At 42.8% G+C, this 15,367-nt stretch overlaps 1 protein-coding gene across 1 annotated transcript in view; it reads right to left on the bottom strand.

Moving 5' to 3' along the window:
* The window catches only part of NECAB2 (N-terminal EF-hand calcium binding protein 2), a 1,008,614-nt gene that overhangs the window by 69,443 nt on the left and 923,804 nt on the right, over positions 1-15,367 (bottom strand). Inside the window, exon 10 of the mRNA XM_069215706.1 lies at positions 5,859-5,971. Within this exon, the coding sequence (XP_069071807.1) occupies positions 5,859-5,971 (113 nt within the window). The remainder of the gene's footprint in view (positions 1-5,858; positions 5,972-15,367) is intronic.

Below are 15,367 nucleotides of genomic sequence, written 5' to 3'. Positions count from 1 at the left end.
TCTTTTAAAATCAAATAACCGTAAAAATGACAAATGTAAGACCTCGGTGTATTTATTATCATCTTACAAAAGAGCTATCTCCCAAGGCCCAGTTTCGACGTGCTAGCAAGTAGGCTTCTGAGCCCAAGCCCTGACAGCGACTGTAACTCTGACAGGACAGAATAAAGAACTGCTGTTGCTTTTAATTATATCAGGTGCCTGAATAGCTACTCTTTGCCGCACGCTGTCGCCTGCACGGGGCATCAATTATTTAGAAGAAAGTACAATGGTGATGCGTGACAGATAGTCAGGTTTATACCTGGTCGACAGGAAGCGGGATTTAGTGCATTGGGGTCAGTCAGCCCCGCTGCGCACAGCGGAGCGGCGGCCGCCGCCGCAGTCCTCCCTTTTCAAGTCCTGTCCCTGGATGTGTCTCTCGCAGCGGTGCTGGGACCCCACTGGGGAATCTGCCATTTAATGAGCCGCTGCTCTCACAGTGCGCAGGACAAATGACACATTTTCAATGAACCACATTTATTGTATAGCGGGATCAACAGAACAGCCATCTTGCAGCCCCTTTGTGATTAGACGTGGCGCCACCTGGCTTCCATTAGAATGTGCAGAGGCCGCCCCCGCAGGGGGCATGAAGGGCCGGCGCCTTAACGGCCGCCTTGGCCCGAAAGGGACCGGTCTAACCGGTTTGGGGAGGGCGCGCCCAACAAAGGAGCGTCGCACCCCCCCTTACCCCCCAGGATGACCATAAAGTGGGGAGGGGGCCAGGTACGACCCCTCCAATAGCAGGGGGGTTGCAACTTTCAAACCCCCCAATGAAACCTCCCTAGGGAGGCGAGGGGGGGGTCAGGATTGGGGATTTAAGGAGTGCGTCCTACAGGTCCTCCCAAATTCAGGACCAGCTGGGCTAGGACGACGCGCGCCACCAAAGAAAGAACCACCCTCCCACCCCAACGAAGAGGCTTACAGTCGCAAGCCGGACTTAAGGCGGAAGACAGCGATAGTTTTACCAAAAAATCATTGGTGGACACACCTAGTAAGGGGGTGTGCGGACAAAAGCCACACACCTTGGGATGCCTCAAGGCAGGGTGTAAGATGGCAAAGTAAGGGGGCTAAGCGGAACACGGCACTCGCAGCCCAGAACCGCCATATCGGATGGCAGGGCATTTAGCACGCCAGGTAGCGAGTTGGGCCTATTTCCAAGAACTGAAGGCTACCCCCAAATAAACAACACTGGTAAAACAAACACTGTCGGTGAGAGCCTTCTCCATAAAAGGAAAATGGGACTGCTAAATTCAGAGGACAATGGAACGCATGACAAATTGTCAAATGGAGAACTTAGACGTGTAAGGGTTGATAACTAAAGAATGCACAAGACAAAAGTTATTTGACATTTGTACTAAACGCTTGTTGATCCTTGACCGAACTGCATAACCTGTAAATATGTTAACATTGAGGCAGTCACACGATCGCTTGTCCACACTAATAAAGCGGCCAATTGATTCCATCTGTAAAGATTTGATAAAGTGTCAGTTTGTATGCTAAGAATTACATGTACTGTACTGGATGTCAATTGGTGTCTATCACCGGGCCTGTAGTGTGCCAAGTGCGGGAGTTAGGGCTTTTGCGATGTTTATATTGTTAGGTCTTGCCTTGGCAGGGCATACGCTGTCTGTTCAAGACATGCTGTTATCCACTCTGTGGAGTAAGTGCATGCCCATTGCTGCCTGTTGCTTTTAATTGGTTCTTTGTAGCGCCTCTCATAAATGCGTGTTTTTTTACTGGTCACTTATGTGTATTTGTCCCTCTTCATTGCTTGGTTCCTCACATGGAGACTATTCCTGTTACATGTAGGCTTACTCTGTTCTTTAATGTACGTGTTTGTTAGGGCATTATTTTTTTCTTTGGTTTGACTTGTTTCAGGTTCAGAATGGCGACAGAGATGCTCCAGTATATGTTTGTTGGGGCACTATTTCTTTCTTTGGTTTGGCTTCTTTTCAGGATCAGAATGGCGACAGAGATGCTCCAGTCAAAATAGAATGCATGTTCAGCATCCAGGCAGCATCTCCCACTTAACGCAGCATCGATTCACGGCTACTGCGCTTCAGTGTAAACAATCACTTCCCTCAAGGCACACGCTTCACGGATGAAAAGTTTTTTAATTTATGCACATGCTTCGTGTACTGCTATTTTTATTTATTTATGCTTTTTGGGGTTGCTCAACATGGCACCCCTTCATGGCCGCTGCGCTTCCTGCACATGCTTCATGCAATGTTCTTTTTATTTATTTATACTATTTGGGGATGCGCGGCACCCGATTCACGGCTGGTGCACTTCCTTTGCTCTTTCTGCCCCTTGCTCAGTGTTGCGTGCCTAACGGGACTCCACAATCTGCACCCGGACTCAGCAGCCCTGGGGTGGGCACCAGGATACCATCTGCATGGGGCCGGTACTGAAGCTTGTCACTTATGCAGCCATCTTTCTTGGCAGCTAGGTAATTGCCACCCCCCCACCGTTTTGCTTTAGTAACAAGCCTTTTTTTTATTTTATTTTGCATCTTGCAGCTTCTGACCTTCTCTTTTTATTCATCTTGCTTGTTTCCCCTCCACCCACCACATCTCCTAATTGCTGTCCCTGTACCCCACACTTCCCTGCTGACCTTGCTTGCACATAGAACCACCCGCCCCAGTTCCTTCTACCCTTCCATCCCACCCACGCTTCCATCTCTGTTCCTTCTACCCCACCCCACTGACAGCCGCCCCTGTTTCTTCTACCACCCCCATCACCCACCCCTGTTTCTTAGGCCATATGGTGGTAGGCTGATATGTTTGTCATTCTTCACAGATCATAATCACTGTCTTTGTGGTATTAAGCTTTAGATGGTTATGCATCATCCAAGTGTTTATGGCTCAAAGGCAGTCATCAGATTTTGAACTGTACAGGTCTTTGGGGTTATCCATTTTTAAAATTATTTGGATGTAATCTGCCTAGGTGAGGTCAATTTGATTAAATCAGGTTTGGTAAGGGGGCTTAGGGAGATGTAGAATAATAGAGGTGAAAAGATGGATCCCTGAGGAATGCCACAATGTTGTATGTGGAGGTGATGTGAAAGGTGGTAAGTAAACTACACTTTTTTCTCTCTGTGAGATAAGAAGACATCCATTTTAAAGCATCTTCACAGAATCTGAGACAGTGGAGTCTTTGTAGCAGGGTATGGTGGTGGACAGTGTGAAATCCAGATGCAATGAGGCAGCAACTTTGTTCTTGCCCATCATGAGTTTTAGATCATTTGAGATGGATATGATGGCTGACTTTGTGCATATGCCTGCTTTGAACCTGGACCATTCAACTGAGATTAAGTCACCATGGTCTGCCATGTTAGAAAGTTGAGCAAATACTGCTCTCTCAAATATATTTCCCAAGAATAGTCCATATGGGCCTTTCGTTTATTGGGTTGGGTGAGCTGAGTCTTTTCTATTTGAGGACAGGTCTAACATAGGAGGTGTTCAGCTCATGTAGGAATGAACCTAGGTCCAGGCATCTTGCTACCTCCCCTGAACAGGTTGTGCAAACAATATCTTTAAAGATTTTTGGCAGTGCTGAGTCGAAAGGTGATCCTGAGGTTCTGTCTGTAATGATAATATTGAGGACATCTTTTTGTGACAAGCCATTGAAAGTATTCACTGATGGATGATTCCTTTTGTCTCTTTTTATAGTGGTTAGGCCATATTGTGTTGTGGAGTTGTCCATGTTCTCTTTAAGGTAATTTTCAATCTTTTTTAATTTTTGAGAGGAATTCATTGGAAACTTTTTCTCAGAATTTTCGTATTTGTGATTTTGGTTATGTTTTGGCACTCTGGCAAGTGAAATTCTGTTGGAGATCTTTATGGGGCACTTTAGAAGAGCAGTCAGCTTCAGCTATGTTTGTGGAGTAGTTTTGGGGTTATTCTGATGTTCTTCTGCTATAGTGACACAAAATACCTTTGTCTATTTCATCTGTTGATTTTCTTCACTTGTGCTGCAGAATGTTGAGTTGATTTTTTAATTCTTCCCATGTAGGGTCATCATTGCAGTCAATCATACATGTGTTTTTTGTTGGTATCTGTTTGTCCAGTGCAGTGGAGATTCAGTTATAGAAGATGTGTAGGTCTTTCAGCGGCATAGCTGCATATTTATTGGGGTACTTTCAAGTTGAATGTTGAGTTGATGGACAGCCAGGGTTTTCTATTTCTGTGCGAGCACTTGTTGTTCTTGGTCTTTGGTGTCTTTGACATGTCATCATTGATAGAGGTGTTGATCTTGAAAATGACACTGGGTCATTTAGCTTCAATTTAGACACTAAACAATATCTGTTTCTTTTACACATATTGTGCTCTGTAAAAACCTTGTTGAAAGGAACAGCCAGGGCAGACATTCACAAGCCCTTCTGCCACCAGCAAGCCATTGGAACAGAAGTCACAGAGTACCATTCAGATGGCTAGCGTAGGAGCTGCTGGGCTTGAGCTTCTGCGTCTGAGATTAGGCACGACTACAGATGAGTGCTGCCTACACTCTTTGAGCTTTTAAGATGGACAACGGAAATTTATATTATCAAAACATAGAGAAGGGGTCAATGATTTAGCCCTCTCAACCCTTGGTTAGTGTAACTGTCATTCATGGAACATGGAGTACTTTATTTTCCTGGTTGCACACAAGTTCTTTAATGCATGAGGTGTACACATGCACAGAGAGGAAAGCATAGTCTTCTTCCACTGAATTAAAATCTATCCCAAGGACAGTCTGAAGAAAAAATGAAAGACCTAAATATGGAAAGGTGGACAGGGTGTCATGATTCTATCTGAATAATGGCGAAATGTTAACCAAACTATTCTCTAGAAGATGTTACGGGAATATAGCTACAAATGTGCCCCTATGGTCATTCAGAAGGTAAGTTCTACTGTCTGGAATATTTAGGGGAATTAGGTATATAGCAGTGCCACATCTATGAAGTCCACCACATAATACTTGTGGCAATATTAGTGTGAGCTTCCCTTGGGTTACACCCACATCTAGTACTACAAACGACTTTTGACAGAATACTTATGTGACAGAATGAGGCATCCTAGATATACACATATAGGCAACTTCCCCTTTTTTGGGCCAACATCTTTCGATTCTACTAAAAGTATATTTATAAGATACTTATTTATAGATGCTTTCAGCTTGTACTCTTCAGTCATTGGTCTGGTGCCATTCCCATTTTTCTTCCACCCACTACAGCATCCAAAATTAGGCCAGTGGGTCAGCTTACTTCAGCCTCTGCTTAGCTTTAATGTGAGTGACAACACGCTTCCCTTTTAGAAGGAGCACATCCACCCACCAAGTAGCTCCTTTCAGTGCCAGGGACTACGATGGCAATGTGTGCTTATAAACACCAAAAATATTTTCCCTTTTACCCAGTGTTTTTTAAAGATTTACAAGGACAGTTTCCTCAAAAATAAAGTTTTTCCGGAACCTTGACAAAACCAAACTTTGAAAATGACAATAGGTTGACAGCCAACATCAGCCCTATTGGCTTTGTCAATGCTTGTTTAATGCAAGAGAATGAGCCATGTGTTACTATTCTTTTAATCATTTGTATTCTATACCCTACAGTCTGAATTGTTTCTATCTGCTTATTCAAAACAAGAATCTGAGGGCTCAGGGTGGATGGAACATTCAGGAGTGACAAGTACCAGTGAAAATACCACATCAAATGTTGATTCTATTTGTATGCAGTTCGACTGCGTCGGTGAATTGTCCTACTGTGGAAGTTCAAAGGATTCCTGACTGCAGAACAGCTTCTTGTAACTTATGGTCCTAAAGAAATATAAAAACACTGTACTTACTGGAAACAATCTCTCTGTCCCGCAGCATTCTTCAAATACTGTTTCAGGGCGCTGCAAAATTCCCCCACATGTTTTGGAGCTACATTCATCTCATGTCGCACCAAAAGGAGATACTACAACAAAAAACAAAAGACATTTGGTTAAACCAGCTAAACAAACCCGAGTATTATTAAAACATGTTTCAGATCAAACTTTTTTATTCTTACTAATTTTGTGTTGGTCATTTCAATGCTCCTTTTTAATATGCTTTGTCACAATGCACTGTTATAAGCATTTAAAATAAGTATGACAAATAATTGTATGGCTCTACAAATTGCATTTCTATAGGGCTTACTCCCCTGAAAAGGCGCTAAAGCGCCTTTCAAGTGGACACATTACATGGGAATTTGTGGCAGATTCGGGCCACATATCCTTGTATGCTGCCCCTGCCGGGGTGTAGTCCCTCGGTGAACTGCTGGTGGGTTGCCTTCATGCCTAATCATTTCCATTCGCCGTTTTCAGACTCTTGAAGTTTCAAAACAATCTCTCATATTCGAAGTCTTTTCTCCTTTATAAACGCTCTCTGTGCCCCTTGCAGTTGTCTGGTGTGCATGGGATTACATAATCCCTGCGGCACAGCCACACCTGCAGTTGTACTGCAGAGACCTCATCGCACTATGTCAGAGCAGTTGTCATTAGTGTTCGAGGGGCACCATGCTCTCTGAGGGGGTTATCAATGAAGGCTCATACTACGCTCACCCTCTTGGGGCCCCACTGTCTGCTCTCACACAGAGGGGCATATAGTTTACTTCTGCATAGCCCAGCTGCATGATTCTTGCCATGCTGCTTGGCTCAGCATCAGTAACCTCGATAAACTTTGAGCTAGTGAAATGCTGCCCAGAAAAGTTCAGTCCAAAGGAGCAAATGAGGGTGGGTGCACAGGGAACCTGGAACGGTTCTTCGCACTCCTTGCATAGTCAACCACTTGGAAGGGGAAGTGTAAAATACACACTACGTTTAGAGTGGAGTACATGTTTACCACCCTGAATTCAATTCTTATAATGTTCTGTATTAGAACATTTTTTAATGCATGACCAGACAGTATCACAAAAGGGACTTTGAGGCTCCCACAACAGTAAATGCAAGTGGTATAGCAGCAGTGTGTGTAATGTAGCTCCAAGATTCACAATTGTGCATTACTAACACTGTGATGGGGATGACTGTAATAGAAAACCTTCTGAAAGTAGTATTTTCATAGAAGATAGCCCTGGAGGAATTCCCTTCACCATATTGCTGGACTCTTAACCAGATTTACCAGTTGTGCAAGAAACTGGTGGACTTGCCTTACCACCCACATTTAAATCTGACTCTCAATCCTGGCTGAATTAACTAACAACTATTTACTGCTTAGTAAAGATATGTACATTGGTGCTTCACCACACAGGAAACTGCATTATCTAGGGTTGCCTGGCTGGTATGTAAGATTCAAAGATTTGACACATTCAATGTCTGATTCACAAAGGTTTTACTATTTTCGTATTTCTTTGTTACGCCTGGAATTTAAGAGTGCTACAGGAGCAAGTCACACCTACTCACAGCAAAATCTTTAGACAATGGGCCTATTGTATTTTAGCACCAGATAGGTAATAACCCTGAAAGGAGGATGCTTATTGCAAACATCAGAACATAAGCCCTTATTTAGAAATTTTGGCGGAAAGTGGACCATCCATCAAATAGTGTCAGATGTCCAGTCTGCCATAGACAGAGTGTATTAACCCTTGATACACTCCAACTGGGCCGACAGAACACCAACCACTTGTTGGTGGATGTCCCTATCTGCTGTAGTCTAGGAGTTCGCTACGTTTCAAACTGCTAATTTGATACTTCAAACACAGAGAAAGGTTTGCTGAGCTAACCAACCTCACTTATCTCCTGCAGGAAAAGATTGTGACATGTTTTTGCATGAAAATTTTCTTAGAAAACTTTATGGCAATAAATTCTCCCACAACAATGCTAATTCTTGGATTTCCTCCCAGAAGCTTTATTTAAGCTAAGGTTTTTCCTGCTATGTGTTTTTTAATAGTTCGAAAACTTCATGAAGTTCACAAAGATTGGGATTTTTTAAAGAACTAATGACGGGTGCAGATGAAAAGTTTTGTAATATGCACGCTCCCTACCTTTAGCTACTAGATTAACTGTGCATTCAGATCGCTTCCTCATCTGTCTGGTGAAGGTCACATAATAGCTTGTTTTTGATATAGGACTTCATACTTGCTTCTGCAATTCTAAGTACTGGAAATGTGCATGCTACTATCACCAATTTAATGATACTCAATTTACCAACCTCTAAGGATGGACAGTGCATTGGGGTCATGAGTATGAGATATATTTTTAGGGTTTAAAAGGAAGAAGCTATTTGTCATTTAGTGTTGTCTTTTGTCTTTTGATGGTATCAGTTAAACCAAAGTCTCTTGGTAAAGGTGTGTGTCAGCAGCGTACTAGTGTATAGTGACCACAGTCTTTTTTAATGTTTCAAAGATGAGTTCAAAGTAGAGGTGAAATAAGAACAGTGCCAATATTGCTTCTGGTGGGTTGAGGAGATGCTGTTTCCTATGTTTTACCAAATGGTTATAATTGAGATAGGAAGTTAACCAATTTAAAACACATCAATAAAAATCCATCCTACAGTCAAACACCTTTAGCGACTTGTGGTGATCAACAGTAGCCCGTGCTGCAGAGAGGCTCAGTGGTACCACCAGGCATAGATCTCCATGACATAATAATGCAACAGATATCATCAAAAGCTTTCAAGGTGCTGGATGCGTTGCTAAATCCCTAGCTAAATCCATACTGGTAGACCGAAAGGAGTTGGTTGCTACTTACACATTTGTTGCAGTTGTTTGGAGAAGCAACATCCAATCAATTTACCTACTCACCCGGATAGTGACATAATGCTAAGCTTGTCAACTGCAGCTAACTTAGAGGGGGAGTTTGAAACTCCCCTCCCCACCTTACAGAGTACTCATGAGTTGCACCTATTACAAAATTAAAGATCACTACTACCAACAACAGAAGTATAGAACACTTACAATTAGGTACACTACATTAGCAAACTTTCACGGCCTTGAGATTTGTAACAAACTCCTTATACCTCACATAAGTTGTAGCTAAGATGAGAGTCAACATACGAGATCTTAAGCAGTGCAGACTTTCCACTACATGAGCAACTTGCATTTAGTCCCCTGAAGAGTGCTTGGTTGGCACAGCAAGAAAGAATGAGTCTGAGGGGCAGACACCAGCATTCCAACTATGAGTGAATTCCAGAGATGGGATACTTAATGAGAAAAGAAGGCATGGGGATTTAATAACAAACAATGCTGTTTGAAGTTAGTTATTATGATAGGGCATAAAAAGGTGACCTTGTGTAGAGAGGCATGTGCTCTCTTGGCACATGCTGTGCTCTGGCATATTTCTATCAACAGGTGTCAGTCCACTACCCACAATTCATTAGAAGGCCAATTCTAATTGAAGTTAGCTGGGCTAGTGATCATATGAAAAGTACAAATGCAGTGTGTAGTGCTTGGAGTTTTGATTGGGTGGCACGTTTAAAATGAATCACCTGTTGAGTCCATAAAGTGAATATTCAGATAACCTGTGCATTTTTTCATGTGATCACTGAGTGATCAACAGGCTTGAATTTGACCACCTCAAAAAGGCTCTTGTGATGAAAGTGGTTTATTATATGGTGGGGTTCTGTGGCCTCACCATGTAATAAAGCCATAATTCTGTATAAGGTCCAGTAGGTTCATTTGTAAAACCTTAGCTCAGTCCTGGGTAGATGTGGCTTGGAGCAGTCAGACTATCAAAGGAACAAATGCAAACCATTAGAAAGTACTAAACCAGTTGAAGAAGAAGAAAATGCATCACAATAAAGTCTGACATCAATTTATAAGAATAGTTTGCATTTTTATTTTTGAATAGACACGTCAGTGACAAAAGTTCACTGGCGAGTTCTGGAGATATGAATATTCAAACAAACAATAAATCAGTGCTTTTTACTAATGCAATAAATCTTTGTAATCTACTTTGGCTCATGGTTTAGGGTTAGCTACAACATGTAACTTGAAAATGGCTATAAGGGCACTCTTCTGGGGTCCAATGGGAATCCAGTCACAGGGACCAGTCTGGTCCAGGTGAACAGTTGCATCTTGATTTAAGCTGTCTCCACTGCAGTTCCAGGTCCTATGGGTGAACCTTCATAGAAGTCAATGGAATGGTCCTGATGCAAGTGATGCTGAAGATGCTGAATGATGCTGAAGATGCTGAGCTAGTGTCAGGAGTCTTCCTGTGACTCCCCCTTAGTCCAGGAGCATGGGAGGGGGTCAATGTCCCCTAAAGGTCTGGTGAAGTCCAGCAAGCACAAAACCAGTTGTCACTGGTCTTCTGGTCTCTGGTTACATAAAAAAGTGGTTCCCTTTTAACCTGCAGTAACTTTATGCTGGGTGACCAAACTGCTCTCTGATAACACTTCTGGGTCCGGCAGACCTCACTGCAACTTTTAAGGGAAAGGACTCGAGCTCCGAGGATGCACCTTGGCATCTACTGGTGGTCAGGCATTTTTGGCACTGCTCTCTCAAGGGTGCTAACTTCCCAGCTTTTAAGGCCCTGCAACTGTAACAGGGAGTCAGCCAACAACTCTTGGATTCACCTTCTCTCTCTGGGGCTCACAAGCAACTTTTTCATGGGTGGTGCACCACAGGCACAATCCTTTCTTTGCCAGTTCAATGTGCAACAGATGCAGTTCAGTCCTTGGAGAAGCCGCTCTTTGCTGGGTGCAGGGAACAGCAGGCAGTACTTTTTTCAGTCCTCTTACCATTACAACATGATCTGCGGTTTGTGTGCCACTTTTATACCCACTACAAGCCTAGTGGATGTGGTGACTAACTAGCTAATGGGCTATCAGGTCCCCTCCTGCCTGATAACTGCATCCTGAAAGGGTGGCATTTTACTAGCACAGAATGCACCACTCTACTCTGTCAACCCTTCTCTCTAAATGTGGGGGTCCCTAGCCCAAACCAGAGGCGTGGCTACCTGGGGGCTACATTACCCTTGACAAAACAATTTGATAACAGCTTACTTCTTTCTGCCTGAGATGCAATCAGGTCTACTAAAACAACCTTTAACCATGTGTGACTACCATATGCCCTTCAAAGACGGTTTCCCCTTTGAAGTTCAAATCTTGAGCTCACACCCTCTCTGGTCTTCTGCCAGAGGAAGTCACACCTCTTCCCATGTCAGGTCCTTTGATCCTTTTCCTGAGACTTCTCCTGAACGAGGGCAGAAGACTCTCTTAAGGACAGCAGCTTACTGTAAGCGATTACTGCCAACTTTGGGCAACAAAGTTTCAACTTTCTAACTTTGCCACTTATGTCAAAGTTACATTAAATTCGACTTGAGCAGTAAGTCCGGTTCAATACAATGATTTGTTTGATACCTTGAGGTACTGTTTTAGTAGTCCTATTTGGAAGTTAGCACTGCTGAGTTGTCAGTGTGTAACTTCATACTAGCCAATGGGGCTACTACCCCTTCCATAGTACAAATGACAATGCAGGTTTTTTACATTCAGTGCATATAAAGTTAATAAAACACATGTCTATGTTTTTAATATAATGCACTCTCCCTCGAGGGCTCAGTAGTCCTTCCTTAGGTGTGACTTATAAATATTAAAAACGACAGTTTGGACTTTGCACTGGTTAAATGGCAAAGACAAGTTAGCAGTTTAAATACGCTCTGCCATCCAGCAATGGAGAGCTTGGAGTCATGATTAGTTTATCACACTTGTGGTGGCACAAAAGGCGCCTCAGTTCATGAGAGACCCTTAACTTACAGGGCCCAGTGTACCCCAGGAACCATATACTAGGGACAAATAAGTAAGTTAACTTCCATCAACTGTGAATAAACCAATTAGGCATATAAGTTTGAAGGGTGAGAACGCTGGCACTGTGGCCTGTTTGGCAGGACTCAGTGCACCTCCAGAGTCGAAAAACCAGCATCAGTCAAAAACATTAGGAGTGATCATGCAAACAGCGGCATTTCTTTATAGTTCTAGTTCGGACCTCTCCATTGTTAGTATGGAAAGTCTCTGGGCACAACCATACTATCTTTATGGTAACATCTACACCAGAAAATACTTTGTTCCAAAAGCAACTGACAGAGGAATGTGAGCGTTATGCAGCTGGTTGCTCGCAACGCTTCTCTGAGAGTTTCATCCTTCCTACGCCCCCTAGAAAGGTCAGTCCCTGCATCTCGGGCCTGCTGGATAAAGCCAAATGTTGCATATAGAGGACTTTGTGGTGTAGAGGTGTTAAGAGCCTTCAGCGATGCCATCAACCATCTCAATGCTGAAGTGATTTGTGACGTCACCAGGGATGCCATCAGTGACATCATGTGCTGGGCCATAAAGCATTGCATTTGGGTAAGCATGGTTGCGTATCTCACCTTAACTGTTGGACAGAAGCCATGCAAAGCACTAAAGTCTATGCCTGAAAACATTGTCAAGAGTGGGAATAAACAGACAGATGAACCAATCTCCTGAACCCTGGTAGGAGATGGGGGTTCCCAGAGAGCAGATACAGTTACCAAAAATAAAAACGCCTCAAGATTTCTGGCAGGATTCGAGGATCTGGGCCTGGATTTAAGGATTCTGGCTTAATACTCGCGCCACAGTCCAAGGACTTGTGTCAAAGATCAAGCAAATGAGTCCGATTTCGAGGACCCACGTCATTTTTTTTTTGCTAATCATGTAACCGTGGGCAAGGCGGGAAGCTGAGTGCAGTGAGATTTCACATTTAGGAGTTTGGCCACTGGCGTAGTGCATAGTGGGGACTGACTGACAGGAGTGTTGGGTATTCAACAGGTCTGGTTTAGGGCTCGCCGGAACCTGGGCACATGTGAGATGGATGGATGTAGTGTAGTGTAGTGTAGTGGAGTTTGGCACATGGCGGTCTGGCCACGTGACCTGTGGTACAGCAGGGGCAATATCATTGACATTGCCGGTTGCCAGATACCACCGTACTATTTATTTGACATGGATGTTGTATGGTGTGTTGAAATCATGGTAAAATCCTCGCCTTTTTGAGTATATAAACCATAATAAATAGTGAAATTGGCACTGGTGACAGAAACACGTAATGATACACCATAGATCCACATTATGTTCTACAGCAAAGCAGACCATGTAAAGCAGGTACAGGGAGCAGGATGTCTGGGCAGAGACCACGACTGGCATGATACTATTTTGTAGTCCTTTATTAGAAGCAGACTGTCACAAGTACTATTTTGCATGACAGTGCAGTACCATGGGATTTTATTAGATGGAGTCAGGAACCAGCACGCTGTGTAGGCAAACAGAGGCCATTACGAAAAGGCCATGTCCGATTATGGCTTATTTTGCAAATAAAAAAGTTACGTTTTTCTTCACTATGTGTTTACGTCATTTTACGATAGTTTGAATGCATTACACTTATATCTTGGTAATGTAAGATGTGTTTTTTTATTATTGGCAGCGCTACCAGGCTTCAAGCTCCAATACAGTTGGCATGACGGTGCAATACCCCAGGCCCTTACAAGCAGGAGGCATGCACCGCCACTACATGGTATCAGCGTGCACTGCGGTGGCCATTATGAGATGGTGTCAGGCATTAGGACTGCTTGTTTCGTGGATGACTAACAGTAGTTGTTATTACTAGGTGTCTGTGTAATTTTGCCTTTATTTTGCAAATGTTACTAGTATCTCCGGTTTCTATTTTAGGTTTCCCTTCAATATTAAATTGGTTATTTTAATTCAAGTTCAAGGTGATCTCGTGTGTACTCTGCTTCTTAGCACTATTGTGATTCAGGCTGCAGTGCAGTTGTACATGTTGTAGTGCCAAAAACTGCCACTAGATGGAGTATGTTACTTATACTCTCGGCATTCATGTAAAAGGGGTTTAACAACAGTGGGATATATATTTGTTTTGTTTTCAAGATTGTCTTTTGTTTTTTATGTAAATGTAGGACGTATTGGATCTCATTTTCACTAACTCTGATCTGGATTTATTCTGCAGTATCGGTGGCACTGGGAATAGCTATTGCGCGGCTGTTAACTGAGAATGCCTTTTCAGCTGTCTTTCTTTTTGTTTTGCGCTGGTGGAAATATTAGCTGTTATCAATCTGAAATTACTTAAATAATGTAATTATGTGATCCTAGTCCCAACAATTGAGGTCAGGGGTTTGCCAGAGGTTTCAGATTTAGGTTATGTTCAGGGTTAGGAAAGGCTCTGAAGTTACAAAAAAGATTCAACGTGATGAACGTTTCAATTTATGGAATGGTTTGTCACTCATCTGGTTGCCAGGGGGACATTAGTGTTAGCTGCAGAGTGAGAATGGTCCAGTTGCATTATATTTGAGAGGCATTACATAGTCATAATACTTGTTGTCCAAGTGTCTGTTTGCTGGGCTTTTTGAGTTTCTGATAAACCTGGTACTGGGCAAATAACATGCAGAGTAACAGCACATGTGTATCAATCAGTACATGTATGTCACTATTCAGGTTCTAACACGTTTTCTGTGATTACTTATTTATGCTATCGAGGTCTAGTGCGTCTGTTGTTATGAGTGAGTTGGTTTGACAATTGAAAACACTTTTTCTTTTTTCAGAAAACTTTTTCCCAGTTTGACAAATGTACATGAAACATTCTCGACCGAAGTGAAGTGAATCTCTTTGATGTAATCCTGAAAAGTCTTCTTCAGAATCATCAAGGAGAGATTATTGGGTTGTACCTTTTAGGCGATAGCCATACCTTTTGATTTATAAATTTATATACGTAGCCTACTTATTTTGGTGGCTTCAAGCCAGCTCTCTTCATCCATTGGTCTGTTATGTCATCCTCATTTTCCTGCTGCTCAGTATACCATACAGCTTGGAGCAATGTGTCACTTTAGCCTGTGACACTCTTTACTGTGAGTGACTGTATTCTGCTCTTTCACAAAGACCACACTCACGCAAAGCAGTTGCATTCAGTTCTGTGAACTATTATGTTAAAAATGTGCTTTGTGAGGCCCAAAAATATTTTTGCTTTAGCCAATGCTATTTTTATACATTGGTGGGGGCATGGTAGCCCCTCAAAAATAACACTTTACAAAAAAACATGAAAAACAAGCATTGACAGGGCCAAAACGCCAGCAGCCGATATGAATCCTATTGGCTTTGCCAGTGCTTGTTATCACTTGGTGTAAATCTCGCCAGTAATTTTAGACAAATTCAACAAAATAACTGAGGTAAACAAATGCAGAGACCTATGGATGATTGGGCCTGCAGATGTCTGCTGATCTAAAAATGTATTTCTAAACTGAGAATGTGATTGGCTGCGCAGAGCTGATCGTTTTGTTCTGTCTGAATAAACCACAGCTGTCAGCTCATTTGTGTTACATCCTTCTCTCTTTGTCTCACACACACACACAATCTCTCTCTCTGTCTCTCACACGCACAC

This window comes from Pleurodeles waltl, chromosome 12 (genome assembly GCF_031143425.1).
Source record: "Pleurodeles waltl isolate 20211129_DDA chromosome 12, aPleWal1.hap1.20221129, whole genome shotgun sequence".
In the NCBI taxonomy this organism is placed as follows: domain Eukaryota; kingdom Metazoa; phylum Chordata; class Amphibia; order Caudata; family Salamandridae; genus Pleurodeles; species Pleurodeles waltl.
Note: the sequence above shows the minus strand (reverse complement) of the source record. Positions and strands in the feature narration are given on the sequence as shown.